General features: G+C 41.0%; 1 protein-coding gene across 5 annotated transcripts in view; it reads left to right on the top strand.

The window, feature by feature from the left end:
- ARL15 (ARF like GTPase 15) overlaps window positions 1-21,463 on the top strand; it is a 427,003-nt gene extending 405,540 nt beyond the window's left edge. For 3 of the 5 annotated variants that reach the window (XM_079916605.1, XM_079916602.1, XM_079916603.1), the window contains one exon: window positions 1,323-6,508. In XM_079916605.1, coding sequence (XP_079772731.1) covers window positions 1,323-1,475 — 153 coding nt within the window. In that variant the 3' untranslated portion in view covers window positions 1,476-6,508. Of the gene's footprint in view, window positions 1-1,322; window positions 6,509-12,382; window positions 12,543-12,939; window positions 13,095-16,685; window positions 16,838-18,259; window positions 18,371-19,711 lie in introns of those variants that run through there. The other 2 variants (XR_013827558.1, XM_079916604.1) reach the window with 2 other exon arrangements.
- Window positions 21,464-22,196: the final 733 nt, after the last annotated feature.

Raw genomic sequence — 22,196 nt, 5'->3', positions numbered from 1 at the left:
TATTTGTGGTTCCTAAATTACCATAAAAACTTAGTGTTATTTATATCTTCTTACTCACATTAAAAATGTACACACATATTAATACCACTTTGAATGGTGTGTCTCTGCTGTTAACAGTAGTCTGGTGCTTGTGATGAGAAAAGCAAAATGAAACCACATTTGGAAGTGGCATCAGATTGGGACACCTTTTTTTTCTGGGTCAGGTATTGACTAAGGTAAGGCCTGGGGATTCTCCATGGCACATGAGATTTAACACAGTTCATTGACCAAGAATGTCTTTGAACAATGCCTCTTCTGATGTTGCCACTCACTGTATTTGATGTTATGTAAACCCTGCTGGGCTATAAATACAATGTCCTTTTCTTGTGTGATGTAGTGTGTGTTTGTGTGTGTGTATGTGTGTGTGTGTGTGTTTGTAACTTCGTGAACTTTGTACTTTATCATACCCTTTGAGAGAAAATCAATACTTCTGAAAGCCATAATAATTTGATATTTATTCACAGTCAGGAGTTGGTAATCCTGGATGTTATTAGTCAGTATCCTAGCCTCGTACACAGTAAGGGTGACTTGTGACCTGTTATTAATGAAACAGATTTTTCAGATAGCAACTGCTCCACCTTACATACCAGTTATAAGGTCTTGATTTTCCCCTCCCTGAAAATTCAGGACTGGGAGAAAAAAAAAAGCTAGGAGACTTTATGTATGTACGTGTATTTATATAAGTTTATATATGCAGATACATACACTCGGTTTCTATCCTCTTTCTTAGAAAACCACCTTCCCAGGTCTCAGAAATACATGCCAGAGACATGTATTTAAATGAGAGAAAGGATTATTTAAATTATTTTTGTTGTTGTTGTGTGTGTATTTGATGGTCAAAATAATTGTCTTGTGTAATCAGTAGTGTACATGTTATCGGCCGTCACCAATTTAATAAGTTAACAAGGTAATGTAGTGAAAGCTGCTCTGCTAGAGTTATTTTGGTTGAATTGCAACTTTTTGGTGTCTGCAGTGTGTTTTTGCTCCGTGCCATAGTACATATAATTCTTTCTTAGACTTCGTCAGACCTCCCATGCCGTTAAGTGAATGGATGGAATGGTAGCTTGCAAGGGGGTCATTCACCCCTAAAAAAGACACTCCTGGGTCACAACATATAACCCACATTATAACCACAGCTGTGGATGGGATTCTAGCAAGTCCCGGCCATCATGGTTCCTATAACTTCTTAAAATCCCCCTACTTCATTACTCACAAAATTTCGGTATGAGAAAGATTCCGAGATGATTAATAACATATTTCTCTCCCCCCCCTCCCCAATTAAGGTCAAAAAATATTTTGAACTTGAACCACTTGCACGTGGAAAACGCTGGATTCTGCAGCCCTGCTCGCTGGATGACATGGACGCACTGAAAGACAGCTTCTCTCAGCTGATAAATTTGTTAGAAGAAAAAGACCATGAAGCTGTAAGAATGTGAAATTTGGTGAAGAAAATGGGTTCCCACAAGGCCTTGAACCTATCATGTTAGTTTCTCCGTTTAATTTTATTTTGGTATCAAGACTTTAATGGCTTCAGTATCTGTTTTCTTCCAGTTATCTCAGACTCTCATCTCTCTATTAAAGTGAATATTCTGTAAATCAGGTGAACTATCATCGGCATTACCGTCAAGTATACACTACTGAGAGAGAATTTATTCTCTGTTTACCACTAATTATCTTCACCGCATGTCTCTTCCTTCTGTTGTTCTAAGCGTCTCTTCTCTAGTGTGTGCTAAAATGGATGGAATTCGTGGCTCCCAGAAATCAAATCCCTTATGGAAGACTCAGGGAGACCGAGAACCTCGGCTCATTTACCCTGGGTTTGGGGTGGAGTACTGTGTGACTAGGGCTCCCCCATAATATGGGTATCATTTTCAAGATCTCTAGGGGGTTTTATCTTATCTTATTTTTAAGTTTTCTGTATACTGGCCTTACAGCGTATAGGAGAAAAATGAGCACCAAAAACTTCAATTAATCACCTTACCAGAAACGAGTATCCTGCCATAGTAAAATTGACTTGGAAGAACTTAGACAAGTTGCCTACTCTGTTTTTTTTTTTAATTACATCTGAACTCTCCCTCAATCCCCTCTTTTAAGAGCAAAGACATTGTTTCTGTTTTCAAGAAGAGTTAGAGGAGATTTAGGCACAATGCATGCATCGCTGATTACTATTCCATCAAGTCCTCAAATATTTTTTTAATGGAAAAATTACCCAATGTAAAGTCGAGCTGCAGTGTAACATGTTTCTAAAAATCTTTTTCTAAAAATCTTACGTCTGATTGAAATAGAGAAAATAATTTTTAAAATAAGAGATAAAAAATTTTTTAAACAGCCAAATGAAGTATAGTTTATACTGGCTAGGGCTTAAGCTGGCGTGGATTTGACAAAGATAATAAAGGCAGAATCATCTGTGTATTCATTCAGTAAGTGCTAATGTAGTTTAATGGAGTCTGTTAATGTCCCATCCAGTAATTTAAGGTCTATCAGTATTTCTCTTATAAACCTCTATTTTCAGGGGTTTCAGTATGCCCTTAAAAATGTGCTGGGGCTGCAGCAAATAAATAATTTTAAGTCCTAGATTCAGTCTTTGGAACTAATTTTTTTTCATTTAGTTTAAATGATAAAATTATACAGATAAATGTACAGGTTTACTAAGTTTTGGCACCTTGGACCTTTTCTAAATCGGGAATAATCTATGGATATTGAGGTTAATGGATGAAATACTCTTTGGCACATTTTGCAGATTTTGGGCCACTTAAAATACCAAGTGACCAAATGATAGAAGACTGCTCCCTTCACCTGAGCAATAAAAACATGTTTGCAATTTTTAGGTAGCATCGACTGATTCCCAACTACCACACTCACACTGTATTACAGGGTGATGTAATACCTTGTAATTCTCCAGAAGGTATATGTCATTCAAATTTTGCTTTTGTGGTTTGATCTTGTAGGTGGATTTTAATGAAATCATTACCTTTGAAACATCGAACACTTCTTTTAAGCTTTTTTTTTAATGGAGTGGATCAAAAAAGATTCACATTCAAATTTTATCTACGGCATCCTTGAATATTATCAACCTTATATAATCCGTGAGCAGCACAAAACTTTTATTCCGATGACCACTTACAAAAGTCCTGCTTTTATTTCGTCCTGTTGTGCTCATCTTCTATGAAACATAAATGATTATTAGGCATTGCTTTCTCTGCAAGTTCATTAAATGTAGAATGTTATCTTTTTAAGATACCGTGGCTGAGTGCTCGTAAGACATCTGTTAAATGACTTCCCGTTGTCTGCGTGTGTGTTCATGTGTGCTCCAGGGATGGGCTTCTTCTCAGACCCACGACTGTCTGCAGTGTCTCAGCCGTCAGAATGAAAACATTATCAATCAGTACCCAACAACAGCTGTTTTTGACAAGTTTCTGTCTGACGCCTAATGCTTTACAACTGTCAATAAGGCTCCTTCTTTGTCTAGCAGTTCAGAGCTCGCAGTCTTGCTGCTTCCGTGCGGCATCCTGTCCTTGTAACCCTAGAATTTGCCGTGTTTGGGAAATCCACGTAGGGGGAGGGGAGAGGGCTTGGACGGACATGGGTGGGTGGGTGGTGGGTGAACGTGTCTGTCGTATTCCTACTTGTAAAATGCCACAGGTGTCTTAGTTTGCATATTCAAATATTATATAGGAAAAACAGTCTGTTATGTATTTCTTCACTTAGCTTCTCGTTATATTTATGGAAGTTATCAGTTTTTGTACCTTCTTAGCTCAAGCAGTTGCCTTTTTGTAATGGCAATTAATTTATATGACAGAACTTTGTATCCCCTGTAGTTTACAGTATCAGTTGCTAATTAACTGCCATATTGCCCTGTCTTTCTATTAAAAAATTCTGTATCTGTACTTAGAGGTTAACAGATTCATGTGGACAATGGCCAGGCAAGAAGAACTCGTATTGTCCGTGATTTATATATGATTTCCACTATCTTCAAATGAAAATAAACGCTGAGTAGAATTGATGTTTTCAGACTGACTCCTTCCAGCTTTAGCATTTGGGAGTCCCAGATTTCTGTTTACATTTGTGTTGCCTGTTTAAGTCTTCAAAATAAGTTCTGCTGCTCTTGGGTCAAAACAAATGATTAATTCACATTTCCTTTGAAGCCATTGTGAAAACCTTAAGAGACAAAAAAAAAAGAAGAAAAGCGCAAGTGTCTTTTCCAGTTGGTTTGTCTTCAGCAGCAATTTACTTTCACTGGAGCTATTCCTTCAGAATGGGTAAGCAGAGTCGAGATGTTAATGTCAAGTGTCATCCTTCAATCAAAGCATCATTTTATAATATCTGCTGTAAAAGCAACTTTCTAAGAGTGGCTGTTTGGTGCAATGAACTATGTCCTTCAATGGGGATTGTTGCCCTCAGGAAATAAGTAAATATTTTTAAGTGACTCAGGAGGAAATGCTGTGTACAATATTTATAGGTCCATCTTTAAGGATGAGAGTATTCCGTAAAAGAGAAAGAAAAATTAAAAGATAGATGGACGAAGAAGAGAAAGAAGGGGAGGGGAAAAAATACATAATAGAAGGATGAAAAATACAAATCCCAGCTCTTGTTTGGTCCAAATGCAACATTAACCCGACACATTATTTAACTACACGGAAAGCTTGCAACCTGCATTCCTAGTTTTGTTTCCAAGGTAGGTAATTAGCAGTTATCACATTCCTAAGCATCTCAGACCTATCCAAGCAAATGTGGACAGAACTGTAAGATTTTGAAGCAAATGGGGTTTTCTTAATAATGTCCAGATGGAATATTCAGACTCGAGTGGAAACCTAATATTCATGCCTGGCTTTATCGTCTTTATAATTTTAGAGTGCATTTTCATTAACCTCTTGACCTAATGGTGCAAACAGAAAGGAAAAGATACGTGGAGGGGGCGGGAAGTGGGAGTTGCCCTTGGGGATCCCTCATTTTCAATGCATTTGGAAGGAAGGATAAAACTTTAGGAGAATGTAGATTCCCTGCCATCTCTTTCCCTTAGCCTGGGTCCTGGAGATCTGAAGTTCATGCTGTGAAATGCATTATCACATCATGTTGGGAATTCCTGGATCCCAAGGGTTCACAACTTTTGGTCACCACTGAGTCAGCATGATTAAATGATTTGCATCTCAGGGTTAAAATGTTTTCCAGCTCAGATGCACGGAGTGACTGATGAGCCCGTTTTGGCACCCTGCCCCACCCCCCTTGTACTGATTTAGGAACATGAAAAGGATCCCTGTAAAGACCCAGCAGCCTCAGATGGGATATCAGTTTCCCCTCCCCTTTCCCATATTCTCTGAATGAAAAACTTTCCTTCCACCTTCTGTTTCATCGGAGCTGGAACTTCTGACTTCCCATCGTAGGGATTCATCCGTGTGTGACCTCTTCATAAAGTGGCTTTCTGTGAAAACCAATGCAAAGAGTTTAAAAGGCACCAAGAAAAATCCCTCCAGCATACATCCTTCTTTCCTAACAAAACAGAGTGAAAGAGCGCATGATTCTTCTATCAGATTTTCTCTACGTTCCCATCTTGCATTCCATCTCTGCTCCACGAGGCTGGCTCTGATCACTGGGTCCTGGTTTAGAAAGGCCACCAAAGATGTTCTTAGGCTTAGCTCCCCCCCACTTTTTTATCCTCTGTTCAAGCCCTCAGATTGCAGGGAGTTTCCATGGGACGTTCTATTTGAATAATCACTTTTTACAAGGAAATGGTTCAGGCTTTGTGGTTTAGAGCAACTTCACTTACCATATATACTTTGTGAGGTCACTGGTGCCCATTCTGGAGAATAAGGAAGGGGACTCCTTGATTTCATGCCTTGCTGGGATCAGCCTGGTTTATAACCCAGTCTGACTCCTGACCCCCTACTGCTCCAGTAGACATTTCCACAACTATGACCGACTTAGACACAGCCATCAAACTGCACTTTAAAAAAATGATCCTCTGGGGGAAAAAAAATGATCTGCAAACTACCAAAGAATGATGAATTCCTCTTTTTTTCTTCTTTTTTTTGCTCAAAAATCTCTCCCTCTTATTCTGAAGCTCTCAAAATATTCTATAGAGATCGTTCATCCTGGTTCTTTTTAGCAGCAACATTCCAACCGTGGAGGTGAGTTGACAATATTGTCCCCGGAGAGGAAAGCCCGGCTCCAAGCACAGGGACAAGGTACACATTGACAAATGAAAATAAGACTTGAATAAGCATCGGGTTCCCAGGTCTCCCTCAGTCCCCTGTTTCCTCATGGGATATAGGGAAGTGGGGGAAGTGGTGGTTTCAAAAAGGCCTAAGATCACTTACATCACAGGCAACCCTTCCAGAAGGTGTGAAATCCAGCCTAGAATGCTGCAACCTTTGCTGACAAGTGATTCATTGAGACAAAGGCTGGCGCTCCAGCATCAAAAAGACGTCAGACCAAACACCAAATGCGTATAAATGATTGCTTTGCAAGCAGTGGAATGACTAGAAGACCTGGCCTGATGATGCCTCCACGTCTGGACAAGCTTACAAGCTTACGGAAGACACAGGTGGGAGACGAGGGCAGGGGGGTGGGGGAGGGGGAGGGAGCGCTGTTTCTGGAGAGAGAAATGAAACGACGATCCTCACCTGAGAGGCTCATGTGGAGATGAATGATTTCTGGCTGGTTTATGTATAATATATGGAAAGGTCAATCAGAAAAATGTGTGTCAAGGACACCTGAAGGCCAGACTAGTATGGTGTGATATTAAATCATTAGACATATAAATAGAGTAAATTAAAAGTGAGGAGATTTGGTTGGAGCGGAAACTGCTCACCAAAAGGCAGAGACAGGAATGCAAACGGCAAGTCTGGCTGTCTTTCTCTGTCATCTGGAGCAAGTCAGGCTTGGCTCTAGACCTTCTCCAGTTGTTTTACAACTTTCTAGACATGGGGTGTTTCAACCCAACACTTTTATTAAGCTGCTTCAACAGGATTTTTCAGATGACAGCTTGTCAAGACTCAACTTACCATGGTCTTTTTTACAGGTTTATCTCACAATTGGAAATTTGGGTTTTGATAATTTTAGGCTTTTAATTTATTTGTGCATTTGGTATGTGTTTGTTGAACACCTACTGTGTCCTAGGCATTGTGTTAGATGCTTGGGATACGGTACTGCACAGAGCAGTCTTGGTTCCTATCTTTGTAGGATTTTCACTCCTGTAGCCTTTGGTTGAGTCGGGTTATTTCTATGGCTCTAGAGAATGTTATTCTATTTGGGGAACATTTTTATAGTAAAATTGCAATTTGAATCTCCAGATTTTTCAATATTTTTTCTTGGTCCTAATTTCTGGTTTTCAGCCCTCCTAATTTAAAATTGCCTTTTAAAGCTGTGTAGTTTCTTTTGAGACCATTAATAAAACCAGAAGTCTAACACACACGTACACCGAAAAGGCTTTACCTCTCTTTAGTGTCTTTCTAAATAGAACTCTGTAAAGCTAGCACCTTTTCTTCTGCTATTTAACCACTACAACAGCGAAGCATGTGTCTAGCACACAGATTGCTTCCAAAGTGCAAAACCAAACTCTTTCAATCACCTACTGTTCTTTTCATCTTTTCTGTATTCAAAGGGCTTTATCTTTTTCTCTAGAGCAGCTTCGTCTCATGCTTCTGTCTGGTGATCTAATAAATGATCTCTATTTGAAATGATGAATCTCCAAGAACAAAATTCTTCTTCAGTGGCAGTCTCTTGTGTTTTATTCCACCTAACGGTAAAAGCCTCTGTTGTAAAAGAAAATTTCACAATTCACACACCCAGACAGGAGTCACCTGTAAGCTGTACAACCCAGTGAATGTTTTAACCAGTTAGAAGCAGTAAATTTCAACTGGGTTTCAGGCTGCTTTGTTTGCTTCTCATTGAAGATTGGAAACTTGGAAAGACCTCTTTAAACGCATTATTTATTCCAAGATGATACTCGTGCAAGGTTGTTCCTTTAGGAGGAGTTAACACATTTTGGATTTAAAGCACTTTTACAAAGTCTATACCAACACCATTCTCATTTCCCTGGACACCTGAAGTCCATACCATTCTTCCCTCACCAGCCCCAAGCCCCATGACAGATGTGCCTCTCAGAGAATCGCAACATCCCCTATAGTCTACCAGCCTGGGTAACCAGGTAGAATCACAAAAAGAAGCAGAAACAGAATCCTTTCTATTTCTGTTCAGTTTGTTAATTTCAAGTCATCCCAAATTTTTAGGTAAAACAGCAAAATTCAGTGATTAGTTAAAATGTATGGTTTATACTTTGAGGTTCTGCCCCTAGTGAAATAATGGATCTGGGCAGTGCTCTTCCGTGTCTGCTAACATCACAAAGAGGGGAACAACCGGGCATTATGTGCTACCTGAGGGAGTATACGATGCCACCTATGAAGTATTCTGACCCCCACATTGAACCTGAGTCTGATCAAGTCTCTGGATCTAACTAACAATTTGCAGAAAATACAGGAACAGAGGTGTGATTTAATCACCTGTGGTGATTTAATGCAATAATTAGAATCCAGACTATTGGAAACTCAACTGGACAGATGAGTTGGTTTCTTAAGTAAATGGCAGGAAGGAAAAAAGGAATAGAGGGAGGAAACCTGTGGAGTGAGTCTTAAGAGCTCTATCAAACAATTGCGGAGTATAGACCCTGTTTGGTTTCTGGCTCAAACTACCAAAATGTAAAAAGATAAAATCAGAGACATTGAAGAAATTTAAACACTTACTAAATATATCATAAATTAAGGAAGCATTGATTACTAGGATATTTTAGGTGCGATAATGGAATTGTGGTTGTGTATTTTTTAAAGGAGCCCTTATCTATCAGTGACATATGTTGAGATATTCATGGATGAATTCTTATGCTTGAAATTTATTTCAAAATAATCAGTTGGGTGCAGAGAAGAACAGAAGTAGGCGAGGATATAGATGAAACAAGATTGGTGACGATTGGTGAAGCCAAATGATGGCGACCTGGAGGTTCAGGATAACTTGCTGTCTGCCTCTGAATGTATAACTGACATTTCCTCAAGAAAAAGTGTTTGAAAGAGAGAAAGAAGGAAAAGAGAAAGTGAAGAGGGTGGGGCAAAAGGCCACAGAATAAAAGATATTTGCAACGCAGAACCAAGTCTGTTGCCAGAATAGATTCAGAACTACTCGAATCAAGAAGGATTAAAAAAAAACAATCAACTTAATGGAAAAGTTAGCAAGAGCATAGTGAGATGTTACCATGAGTTAGCACTATCCACTCATCAGCATAGCTACCATTAAAGATAATACCAGGAAAAAGAAAATAAGAAAGAAAAAAAATGTGTGTCAGTCTGGCATGTTAATCACCACTGAAAATTTGTGTCCTGATTCAAAGAAGGAAGTTTGTAGCCTAGTGACTAATCCCCTAGTTTTCGGAGTGAACCAGAACCAGCTAAGAGTTCCGTTCCACTCCTTGTTAGTCACATGACTCTGGAGAAATCATTTAACTGTGTTGTAGTTTCTCCTCTACAGTTGAGGTAATATACCTACTTCAGAGGGCTATCATGAGGATTAGATAACATCATGTGTGGAAAGTGCTTCTCGTGGTGCCTGGCACATAGGAAACATTCGATAAATAGTGGCAACTACGATTTCAGGAAGTATATTTGGAGCAATCTTCCCTTTGCATTTCTTAGGTAGAAAGCTCTGTAAGAGCTGAGGGAAGAGGAAGTTCCATAAAAGCCCATCCTCACCTGGTCACGGAGTCTTTCTAGACTAGGTCAATGCACCTCCAGTGACCTCCATGGCCTCAGTCTTTCGTCATTCAACTGCCCATTCATTCATTTATTCATTCAACAACACTGACTGAGTGTATATTATGCGCAAGGCATTGGGCTGTATGTACTGGAGAGAGGTAAAAACCAATTAAAAATATAATCTGATGTAGTGCTCAGAACTAAATATTTGCTAGTTAAATATTTATTCCTTCAGAAGTCACTGGGATTTTTTTTGTACTTTCTGTGTCATCGTTAGCTTATAATCACAGAAAGGCATTGCTTCTGTCCAGTGTTGTCTTTACAGCTCTAAATACAGGAAAATTTCATGAATATTGCTGACTGGTGGACAATTTCAAGTTAGAGACAAGAGTTTTACGTTTAATACATTATTTTCATAGGGCTGGGATTGTAGAAAGGTGAGCTTTATCATCAATGATTTAAAAAGTGATTCACTTTCATTGGGGAACATATAATGATTATATAAAGGAGAAAATAGAACATAACTGTAACCCTAGAAAGAATCATAATAATGTTGTGATATGTAACCTTTTAATCTCTTTTCTGTAATTCTACAAAATTGGGTCAGACTATGCATGTTGTTTTAGAACATGCTTTTTATTTACTAATATATAAGAAGCATTTTTCCATGTTGTTGGATTTTTTCCTAAAACATGATTTTTAATGGCTGCCTAGCACTTAAAAATACTGTTATTTATCTCGTTCCCTGTTAGATATTTGGATTTCTGTTTTAAATGTCTTTGTAGTAGAAAATTTGTGTACATTTCTTGATGACTTCCACAGCGAGCGAAATGACAGGGTTTAAAGTGGAATTACAGGGTCAAAAGGCAAAAACACTTTTAAGGTTTTAAAACGTGCTCTCAAATTGCACTCCCAAACTGTATCAATCCACAACTCTAACCAGTGACTACAGGTCGGTTCCTATTTCTCTGTTACCTTGTGAATTGGGCTTTTGAATTATATTAATCTATCCTGATTGAATAGGTAGAAAATGACATCTTGTTTTAATTTGCTATCGTGATAACTTGTATTTTAGCAAGACTTTAAATAAACAAAACAACTTTGGTCATCACTTTCTGGGGAAGTAGAAGAAGTGACCACTGTTTAATTCTGTTTGATCAGTTGTTTAACTCAAACACTTCCCTTGAACTTATTACATGATGTTGACCACGGGGAAGATATGCAATGTATATTATATATATTTTTGTGGGATGAAAAGATTTATAAATAAACACCATGTACTTATGATGAGTCCATTGTATAGAAATGTGAAAGGAGGGGCGGGAAGACATAGCAGAGGCACAAAAGAGACAAGGATTATATGTGTTACTATGTTGCCCAGAAGGAAAGAACGAAAACACAAATGGAAAGGTAGGTTAAGGTCAGACTGTGGAGGGATTTGAATGCCAAGGCAAAGAACTTGGATGAAATCTAGTGGCCAGTGGGGAGCCGATGAATGTTTTTAAGAGGAGCGTAATCAAAACAACTATTTAGGAAGAGTAACCTGGGGAGAGTGTGAGTCGGGAGAGGGAAGTTCTAAGATGGTTACAGGTAACATTGTAGAAGAATAAATATGCTAAGATGAAAGATGTAGCAGGAAAACATTGGTCAATGGGAGCAACAAGTAAATTACTGAAGCCAAACTGAGGGCCTGAGGTAATGAAGAGAGAACTATAAAACCAGCCTTCTTACCTTTATTACCTGCCTGTCACCCCAGAACCCCACTGTCCACAACAGTGAAGACAAGATTGGATGCCTCCAAAGGTGGACTCGGTGAATTTCCGTGATGCAGATGGATGAGTAGAGGTTCTGCAGAGCACTGCTCCCACCCAGCCACCCGCGGAAGATTTCCAAAGATCAGAGGAGCTCCACAGGCCACACAGAAAGTGCTTTGCTGAACACACTCAAGCTGCCTCAGATAATAGGGTGTAACCAATAAACTCACCAACAAATCAAGGTGGTGCGGTTCCATTTCCGAGGCTGCATGGCTGGGCCGCTGTGGTAACTGGAACAATGTTTTTCAAGATGCAGAAGAACTTTACATCATCCAATGACAGCTAGATGGCAAAAGCTCTATTCTACTCTAGTCCCCATTCAGGTTTCACTTCCCGAGTGTGCAACTAGTGCACTCACACAGGGGCCCTTACTCGGAAGGGCCCTGTGCTTGACTTAATGCCCTGTTCCACCATCTTGAAATTCTTAATAATCTTTGGACTTGTATTTTGTAAGTGGGGTCCAATGGGATGATGGAGCCTGCGTGTAAGTAGAGGAGACACTGCAATGTGCATGTCCTTGCCTGCCTGTTCACGTTGTGGTGTGGCTGATGCCCCATTGACATAGAATTCCAGTGGACCCACCATGTGTGTGATCTCCAGCCAGGTGCAAGGCAAGCATGTTCAGTTCATGACTGAGTGTGAGGGGTACTGATACTTCTCAGAGGCCATGCTTTCCATCCAAACCTGAGCTTGCTTCAAATACAGGGAGAAAGCAAATGGCAGCCTAAGAAACAGCAGCGAACAAGGAGCTCACAGGAGAGGAATAATCATTTCTTCCCTCTGTCTTTCTAGGTTCTTGGCTGAGACTGACCGTGTAATAAAAGACAGATTAACAGGAGAGAAACAAACAAGTTTAATAACATATACACCTCCTGTACACATGTGAGATACCCGGGAAAACTGAATAACTCCCCTAAATGGCCCAAGCCACCACCTTAAATAACGTCTCCAGGTAAAGACAAAAGAAGACGTTGGGGGGCAGTGGGAGGAAAGCCAGTTATGGAAGATTATCGAGCAAAGCACAGTTAACCAAGGGCATGGTTGGTATGCAGATTTTAGTCAGTTGCCTTCTCCATTGATAAAGAGTTTCTGGAGGCTTAGACATCTTGCTCCTCCTGGTACAGAGAGGGAGACACCCTTCCTTAACGGACCTTTTTCTTCTAAATGCAAATTTCTCTTACAAAAGGGTACCATCTCACTTTTCAGACCTTCTCCTGTATCTGCTATTTCTTAAAAATAACCAGCCTAAAATAATCCTTATGCCGAAAAGATATATTTGGGGTGGCAAATTCTGCTCCCCTTCAAACCTTGTCATATTCTTTCTTACCTGTGTTACTTTCATGTCTCAGCCAACCAGTTACACTGAAAATAATGGCACAGAAGGAAGAGGAAGACAGGGCAACCCAGAGTCCCAGTTCTTTTCAGTCCTCTCTTGCTACTCATCAGTAGCAAAAGGTACAAAGTTGGTGGAATGCGTGTGTATCAAGAAGTGACATAAAAACAGGTGAGTTCATTTTGTGTAAAGCACAACTGCATTGTCTGAGCTATGAAATACAACTTGTGTAATTTCAGTGATTCTGCAAACAAGTTAAAACTGGCACTCAAAGCTGGCATTGCATAATATAAAAATGAATGGTAAAATTTACGTTAATAATTTTAATTTTTAATTTTTGTTGACTTAGAATGACATTAAATGACGAATACAGGTCACCATGGCCAGTCAACATCAGGACCTTGGAAGAAAAGGAAAAGCTTTATGTTAATGACATATTTCCCTACTCTTTGAACAAGGGGCCCCATATATTCATATTGCATTGGGCTCTCCAAGTTATGTAACCAGCCCTACCCTCAATACACATATAAGCTCTGAAATTAACTGGGTTTGAATTCCAATGTTGATACTTGCTGACCTTGGGCAAGTTGTTAATCTTTCTAAGGTTCAGTTTCCTCATCTGTAAAATAGGAATAATAACAGTTCATGTCATATAACCATAGGATCTTCATAAGGATGAAATGAAATACTATAAATAAAATTAGCACCTTGCCTGCCACATAGCAGATGCTTAATAAATGTTAGCTCTTACAGGATAAATTGTTAGTTACTACAGTCACTGTTGTGCTCCACCATATGGTGATGCTGATGGAGACTTACTCTGTGTGCTTTATTTGACCAGCCTCCACCTAGCTGACCCCCTTTCTCTGTGGCACATGCAAACTCCTTGAGGAAGCTTATGCCAGTCATTCCTGAGTGGAAGACACTCTTATGTGGCTGAGTGCTGGTGAGGCACTGCCGTCTTTTGGATGGCTGACCCCAGATAGGGCTCCCATCCTTAATCTCATTAACTATAGCCAGGATAGCAGGGTTACATGCTACAAAGCATAAGAAACTCCTGGAAGAAGACCATGGGGTGCAACAGTCTCTTTGATGCTGCCAAGGAGGGGGCAATGGAGTGAGTAGGCACCTCGAGTTGTTCATCCAGGAAAAGGTCTGGATGCCTTCTGATGTGGTCTTTGAAATGTTTGAAAGCCAAAAAAATAGGTCTTTTTGATCATTTGGTTATCTACTAGGGATCAGATAGATTCATAGGTACATTTCCTTTGACAGAACACAACCCTGAAATCACAATCCTACCTTTGAATGCACAGAAACAAATTATATACTTATATTGACATGACAGTCTACGACACTGAAAGCTTTACTCCAGCAGACATCCCACGGGGCTTCTGAGGGCGTGTTCTACAGACTGGTATAAAAATAAACCAGAGGGCTTCCCTGGTGGCGCAGTGGTTGAGAGTCAGCCTGCCGATGCAGGGGACATGGGTTCGTGCCCCGGTCCGGGAGAATCCCACATGCCGCAGAGCGGCTGGGCCCGTGAGCCATGGCCGCTGAGCCTGCACGTCCGGAGCCTGTGCTCCGCAACGGGAGAGGCCACGACAGTGAGAGGCCTGCGTACCGCAAAAATAAATAAGTAAAAAATAAACCAGAAAAAAAAAAGGAAACCAGAATAGTCATACAAATGCAGATTCCTGGACCGTGCTCCTAGATCAATGAAAATCAGAATATCTATGAGTCATGAATCTGCCTTTGAGTGTTTGTGGGCAGCAGAGGGCAGAAGAGGGTGAACAATGATAAAAATGAATTAGGCGTAAGGACATTTATTTGTCCCGGAGCTGTTAAACTCAACCTACATCAGGCACGTCCTTCCTAAAGTTGTGGTTGGCCGTTGCCCTGGAATATAAGCTTACAGGTTCTTTGTAGTCTGGGGGTTCTGAGTACCGAGTTACTGTGTCATTCTCTGTTGAGATCTGAAGGAGCCTTCTAGAAGTGGGATGAAGTCTGAGAAAGAGGAGAAGGGTCATAACTGAGGACTCTGAAGAAAAGCATTTGGGAAGGTTCTGGTACGCTCTGCACCAGCAGGCATCAAGCTACATTACGTCTACACTTGGGATATAGGAAGATGTTCCAGTGAGTACACGGCAGGGTAGTTTTATGGAAACCAATTTCCAGATCCTCATCTCACACAGGTGTTCGTTCCTGAAACTGGTCTGCCTTACATTGAGTCAGCTTCTGCAGCTTCACCTTCCCCTCCTTTTCACAGCACCCCTTCTCCCACTTTAGAAAAGAAAGGCAGACCTCTCTTCATCTGGGACAGTTGGTTAGGCATCCAGTGACCCAAGAGCTGAAAGGTGGGCAGGGTTAGAGAAGGAAAAGCAACTGGCAAAACGACTGCCGTGAAGAGATCAGTGCTTTAACCAAATGCCATGATGCACTGCAACAGCCTCCCAAACTTATCTTGCCTCCAAAGACCCCTGATAAACGTGCTTTCTGCACTTACTCTGGCCAAATGATCCAAGTTGTCTGATCATCAAATAAAATCAAAGAACAAGGGATCAGAACTTCGAAATGCATTCCCTTTAGAGTGCATCCATGACCCCACCTCCTTGCACTCTGCAGACGCTTGTCTCCTTAGCAGGGGTAGGGGCTGCTACCCCCCTTCAATACAGTACCTACAGTATGGGGCTGGAAAAGTCATCAAAAGCATTAAAGGTATTAGGGGTGTTTACTTCACATTCCTATCTAGTTGCTGCCCAATTAACATGATTTGCAGCTGAGAAAATAATACTCTCCTCCGTCAGAGATCAATTGGCTCCCCAAACTGTGAAACAAAGGGAAGAGAGCCGCTGATGTTTATAGAAGTTATTGCAAACAAATGCACTTCAAAAGGAACTGTGGTGACAGATTCTGTTTCACAGGGTCCTCCCAATTCTTCTCAGCCTCACGAGACCCTTCCTCAGACTCTGCTGGGTATTTTCACCACTGGCCTGCTGCTTTAAGATATAGTGCGCTGTGTGCAATTACCCTAGTCTAGAGTCTAGACCTGTCCTGCCCAGTACAGTAGCGATTGGGTACTTGAAAGGTGGCTGGTTTCAATCTAGGTGTTCTGTAAACATAAAATACACACCAAATTTCAAAGACTTAGTACTCCCAAAATGTAAAATACCATTGATTATTTTTATATTGATAACATTTTGAAACGATAATTTGGGGGATATATTGGGTTAAAACATTATTAAAAGTAATTTCCCCTGTTTCTAGTTGTTTATTTAGTGTGGCTATCAGAAAATTTAAAATGACATGTGCCTCACATTTGTGACTTGAATTCTATTTCCAACAGACAGCATGTCTGTCTAGACTGTGGGTTTAGCAGCCTTGGGCGAAGGTTGATGGGAATGTGAAAGTCCAGTTCTGAATGGTAAATGAAGTCGGGGAGATTTGGGGCTGGCAGTGACCCCTCTTGCCGAAAAGAGGTATATTTGTGACAACTGCCGCATGTGGAGCCCAGGCTAACAGATTGTAAACCTGCCTTCCTTCTGGTTCTAATACTTACTTAACCTCAAAGGAACTTTAAATTTAAACCAAATGGCATGTGAGATTTTAGTAGGCTGATGTACTGCTCTCCGTTCAGCCATTTGAGAAATCCTACTGAGGTCTCCGCGCAGCTGAGTTCCAGTCACCACCATATCCCAATGGAAGTCTGGCATGGCACTAATGAGCTGATGAGACTTTTTTTCTCACTTGTTTGATATTAAATAGGAAAGCCTTTTGAATTAAACGTTTACAGATAGTGTGAAAATTGGAAATGCGGGTTTTAGCTGAGCCAACGACAACAGATTCAAGACTGCAGTTGCCTGATGGTGAGAGAACAGTGCTTCTGGCTCCCATCACGAGCTCCACCACCAGCTTGGGTAAGTGGTGGATTACTCTTTTCCAGTGGTGAGTTACTCAACACACTGGGTTCGCTGGGTTTGTTCCACTGTGGGTACAGCTCTGCCCTAAACATTATTATTTAAGAGAACAACGTACTGATCTAAGCCAGGAATGTAAAGCTTTTGGATTATGAAGCTGATTCCATTTGTTTTGCTCAGAGGCTGTTGCCAGACCTTGGCATGGGTCCCTCAAATAACAACAGCAGCAGCAACAATAATAACAGCAAATATTTATTGAACACTTACTATGTGCTCTACATATGTTAGGTCACTTAATCTTCAGCCCTAGGTGACATAAAAGGTTTCTGGGTTTTGTTCTGGGGTTTTTTGTTTGTTTCTTAAGTTGCCCGAGGTTACATAGTAAGTGGTAGACCCAGTCTATTTGACCAGAGCCCACACTTAGAACCACTCTGCTATTCTTATGGAGAATAAATATTAAAATCTCAATAGCATCCTTCAGAAATAGCAAAATGATGAATCAGAACTTCTCCAGTCATTCAGGGGGCCGGGAACGTATGTGTAAGCCAATGACCACAATGTAATTGCTTTCTATTACCATGATGCTTTTTGGATAAAAAGATGCTTAGTGAGAACTTAGTTCACAGAGAACTACCTGAGAATAGCTTCCAGATTTTACTTTAGTAAAATCTTCCAAAATTGGAGATAACATGGTGTAGACAAGACAGACTTTCTTTCACTCTGAAAGTCTTTCTTCAAATAAAATCTTACCCTTAGATTAAATTTTAAAATAGTAATAAAAAGGGAACTGTTCAGACCTCCACAATCTCATCCATCTGTACTGCACAATATGGCCCCAGGGTACCCACACAGCCTGTTAGGTGTGCAGAACAATGTGGAACTACTGGAGAACCAGGTTAGGAGATCTGGATTTGAATTCTAGTTTTGCCACTTTCTACTCCTGTGAGCCTCGCTGAGCCTCCAGACAATGGTTGCTCCCATCAGGTAGCTGTGATTCCCTACAGTTCTCTAGAAAAAGAAAGTCGATCAGATAGAGCTTTTCTAAAAAGAATCTTCTCTCCATGGGTGCAGAAGGGAAGGTCTTGCCTTCCCAGGCTTCTCACCACACCTCCCTTTCTTGAATTGGTGCAAAGAGCCAATCCCTAAATTGAGTTTTCACCTCTGAAAGTGGCCTCACCAGTTCCCGTGGGGCTGACGTAGGCCATGGCAAAGTTTCTTCAAATGACTCTTTCCTGACGGGAGGCACAGAACATCGGGAAGAGAATGGGGAAATCCGAGGCTGAGCAAGGATCTTATTTAAGGGGGACCTGTACAGGAACCAAATGCACCATGCAGCTACACGCCATCCAAAGCTTTTGTAGCAAAGCATAGGAATTTCTTTTGCTCTCTTCCCCAGCCACATACCTCCATTTCTTTCCTCAGATTCTCATGAGGCTATACCAGGAAAGGGATGCTATGAAGTTTGGGGCTCCATGGAGCAAAGATACTTTTCTGAAAATCAGTGTTTCAATAGAAAGCACCTCTGGATGGATGGTGAGTGAAAACAACATTCGAGAAGGCTTTTGAATCACAGAGTATCTTCTCCTTAGCTGAGGAGCTTGTCGAAGAGAATGATTAGAGTAAGCACAGGATTATCATTCTACTTCTCTTGTCCCTGTACCGAGTTGTCTCGTCCGAACTAGAACAAGGATTTGCTAGAGTGCCTTCCACGTGGCATCATGCACAAGGCTGTCAGTGCTACAAAAATAAGCAAATGAAATCCAAAGACACGGCTCCTGATTTGAGGGGCTTGTTGGGAATGTAGACATAGAAAACTGAAACCATTCCAGGCAGTCAGAAAAGCTACTCATCAATCCCTAGGGTGGCTGTGCTATCATTCAGACAGATCACATGCTCTGTTCTTCAGACGGTTATCAGACTCTGCTAAAGAGATAAAGAGTTGTGTGGTGTGCGTTAGGGGTACCAAAAGCATCTGTCTTCTTAGGGTACACATGCTGAACCCTTCATGGAACCCCCTAGTTTCCCCTGGACTGGTCACCCTTTTTATGGATCTCATTAACCCTCCTGGGCCTGTCACATCTTACTTTTCAAAGAATTGCTGATGGCCTTAGTACATATCTGTCTGGATGTGTTTTCATCAACTTACCTAAACCCGGAAGCTTTAACTTTCCAATAACTTACTAGGCTTGATGCAAATAGGGGGAAGAAAACTGTGTTAGCCTGTTGTCAATATGCCATGCTGAAAGCATTCCCCAACACGTGTCAGCTCTGCAGCTCACTTAACTTTTCCAGATGTGGCTGGATGGGCTGCCTTGTCGGTGACATTGCAGATGAATGGCCACAGTCCACTATAGGCGGATGAACATGGGTACCTTTGATGTGATGGGGCGACTCTTCTCATCTATTAGCCAGAAGGAAAAGCCATTTTCTTCTGTTAGCCCTCAGTTTATTCCCACCTCAAGGAGACCGTATAATTAGCGTATATGAACACTCAGAACCGGGGTCTGGGGCTCTCATTCCAGCCCACTGAATGTGTAGCCAGCAGCCCCAGGGGAGTCAAAATAAAACTTATGCCAAGGAGATCTGTAGGCTGTTCTTTTACCAGGCCTGATGTCCATATATGTAGGAAAAGGGTTACAGTTAACCTGTTTCTCCAAACTTTCATCCCCAGCACACAAAGCAAGGCACCTATGTCCCTTACTCTCAGATACAGTTCATCTTCTCACAACCTGCATATAGAAATTTCAGAATATAATAGCTCTCATCCTCCAGGGAGGAAAACAATGATTGGAAATACAAAGAAGAAAAAGAGCTGTTTAGCCTTCTATCTTCCTGGCAGAGGTAGTAAAAGAACTTTCTGGTTTTCTTCTTCAGCAGGATGCACTGAACTTTGGCATCACAGTAGCACTGGTTTAAAATATGCTTTGTTTTGAAGTATTTAAGCAAGTTATTGAACCTCCAGGAACCTTGGCTTGCTCATCTGGAAAATTGAGGTAATACCTTGCAGAGATATGACAAGGGCAAAGACCACAAATGTAAAACCACAGCATGATACTTGCCACATCATAGGTCTCAGTATTTATAGCCATTCGTAACTGTACAGTGGAAATCATTTTTTTCTTCTAGTTGGTACACAGTACATGAGGCTGGTAATTAATGAGCCCGTAGGAGCCTGGACATTTAGAAGTTACATTTGGAGGCTGACAACAGGCTTAACACAGAATTTCATAGGTCTAGTGACCAACTTATTTGAGGAAGGTTATCTTGTCCCAGTCCTTTTCCAAGGTTGACAGCAAATTAAAATCTATATTTGCAAGCAATTGATTATGGAAGGTCAGTTGTTGAAAACAACTTTGTACCTTTTTAAAAGATTCACTAAAGAGTTTTGGGGTTTTTTTTTCAGAGTTGGGTTTTTTTTAAGTGACAATCTCCTCCCCGAAAGTGCATTACAATCTTAATATTATTTTACTTAGGGAATGTCAAGGGGTCCATGCAGTTCACATCTTTGAAAGCTGTGACTGGGTAAAGTTCATAAAGACCTAAAGGGTCCAAGTGGGAAAACAGTTTCAGAGGCAGGTGTAGTAACATTACTTTTATCCTTGTGTTTCCCTGCAGAGGAGTGACTGGGCTTACCAGATCATAGAGGTCCTTGTCCAAAGCATCTCATGTTTAACGTGGTGCTCTGGGAGCATGGCTTCCAGACCCTTCAATCAGGTCATGATAGTTAATAGTCATACTTCTCTCCCTTAAATCATAGAATTACCGAATATAGAGTTGGAAGGAAACAGAGAACTCTAGCCTAACATCTTCATTTTATAAATTAGAAAGCTGACAGTGAGAGATTATGTTCTTGGCTCATCGTTACTTGTTTCCTTCCAACCCTCACCCCACCCCATCGCCTGTGGGCTTGGCCACGTGACCTGTGTTGGCCAATGGAATGTGGGTGGATGTGGCATTTGCTTTAGAGCAGAAATGTTAGATGCAATTGCCTGGCTTGGCTGGGGTCCTCTTATTTCAGTCCCCCCCACCCATGAGAAGAGCATCTCCTGGCTGCACCTTCAGTCTGGATTTTGGAATGAAGCAGAGTTGCCACCAGTCTACATGCGCAAGAAACAAATGTTTGACTAAGTCTGTGAGCTATTAGTGTTGTTTGGTTTATAGCATAACTTAGTGAGGGCTGACTAATACAATGACCCAGGAGGTTGCAGTGATTCAGCCAAAATCACACAGACACTTTGTTACACAGCCTGGGCGAGAAGACAAGTATTCTGGTTAGAAGTCTACTGCACTTCGGCTTACCAAGTGCGTGCCCAGAACCTGGTAGTGTTTGGCACAAGGTAAGTACTCAATAAATACTTTTCCATAGAAATGAATCAATGAGTGAAGGAAGGAAATAACGGAAAGTTCTGTTGAACTGCTTCACTAGGTAGAACGGTATCTAGTTTAGTACTTCTATTACTATTAATACAAGTATTGGGGGGCGCCAAATGAGGGTCTTTTGTGTATTATGTACTCCAAAAGCATCACCTCTAGTTATGCTGCAGGTATTTTTAGTCTTATTAATAGACAAGTAAACTGAGGCACAGAGAGATTAAGTCACTTGTCCAGTCACAGAACTAGTGACAGAAAGAGAAACAACTCCATTTGTTCTAACTCCAAAGCCCTAGTGTTTTCCATTGCTTCACAGTTTCTTTGCTGGAGATAGAAATTGTAATTTGGGTCATTTACAAACAATTGAAATATGAAGCTTGTGTTATAGCACGGCCCCCGTAAGGGGGTAAGTTGGCAGAGCTTCTCATGCAGTGTGTGGCAGCCACTGGCCTGCCAGTAGCAGGTCACACTGAGGCCGGAGAGGCAGGTTCCCTCAGTCCTCAGGGTATGGGGATGGTGTGTGATCTGGGGCCAGCCCCCTTTGATGGAGAGCAGCCTCATCACTTTACCCCTGTAGGCCATGCAAATATGATTGTTCTCTATACGTGCCAGGACACAAAAAAGTTAGAAAAGCCCTGGGTGAGAATTGGTGGTTCCAGGTCAATCTAGCCACATTGTGAGTGCATAGATTTTAGAAAATTTTGTCAGCCAGATTTCCAATGGGACCTGCTTTACTCTTTTGTCACCCACATTTTCCATTTGTCCTAAATCTCTCTCTTTTCTTTTCTTTAATTGGAATTGTCTGGGAATCACCTTAAATCCTTTGTGGAATAAGTCAAAGAATCGGTGGGTAGATGGATGGATTAAGCAAAAAAGTCAAAAGCAATTGAGGCAAGTTTTGATTGCAATTAAAATGAGCTTCTTTAGGTGGAAACAACCCAACTGTCCATTGACAGATGAGTGGAAAAACAAAATGTGGTATACACAC

This window comes from Stenella coeruleoalba (assembly GCF_951394435.1).
Source record: "Stenella coeruleoalba genome assembly, chromosome: 3".
Lineage (NCBI taxonomy): Eukaryota > Metazoa > Chordata > Mammalia > Artiodactyla > Delphinidae > Stenella > Stenella coeruleoalba.
This window is presented reverse-complemented; position numbering and strand designations above follow the sequence as displayed.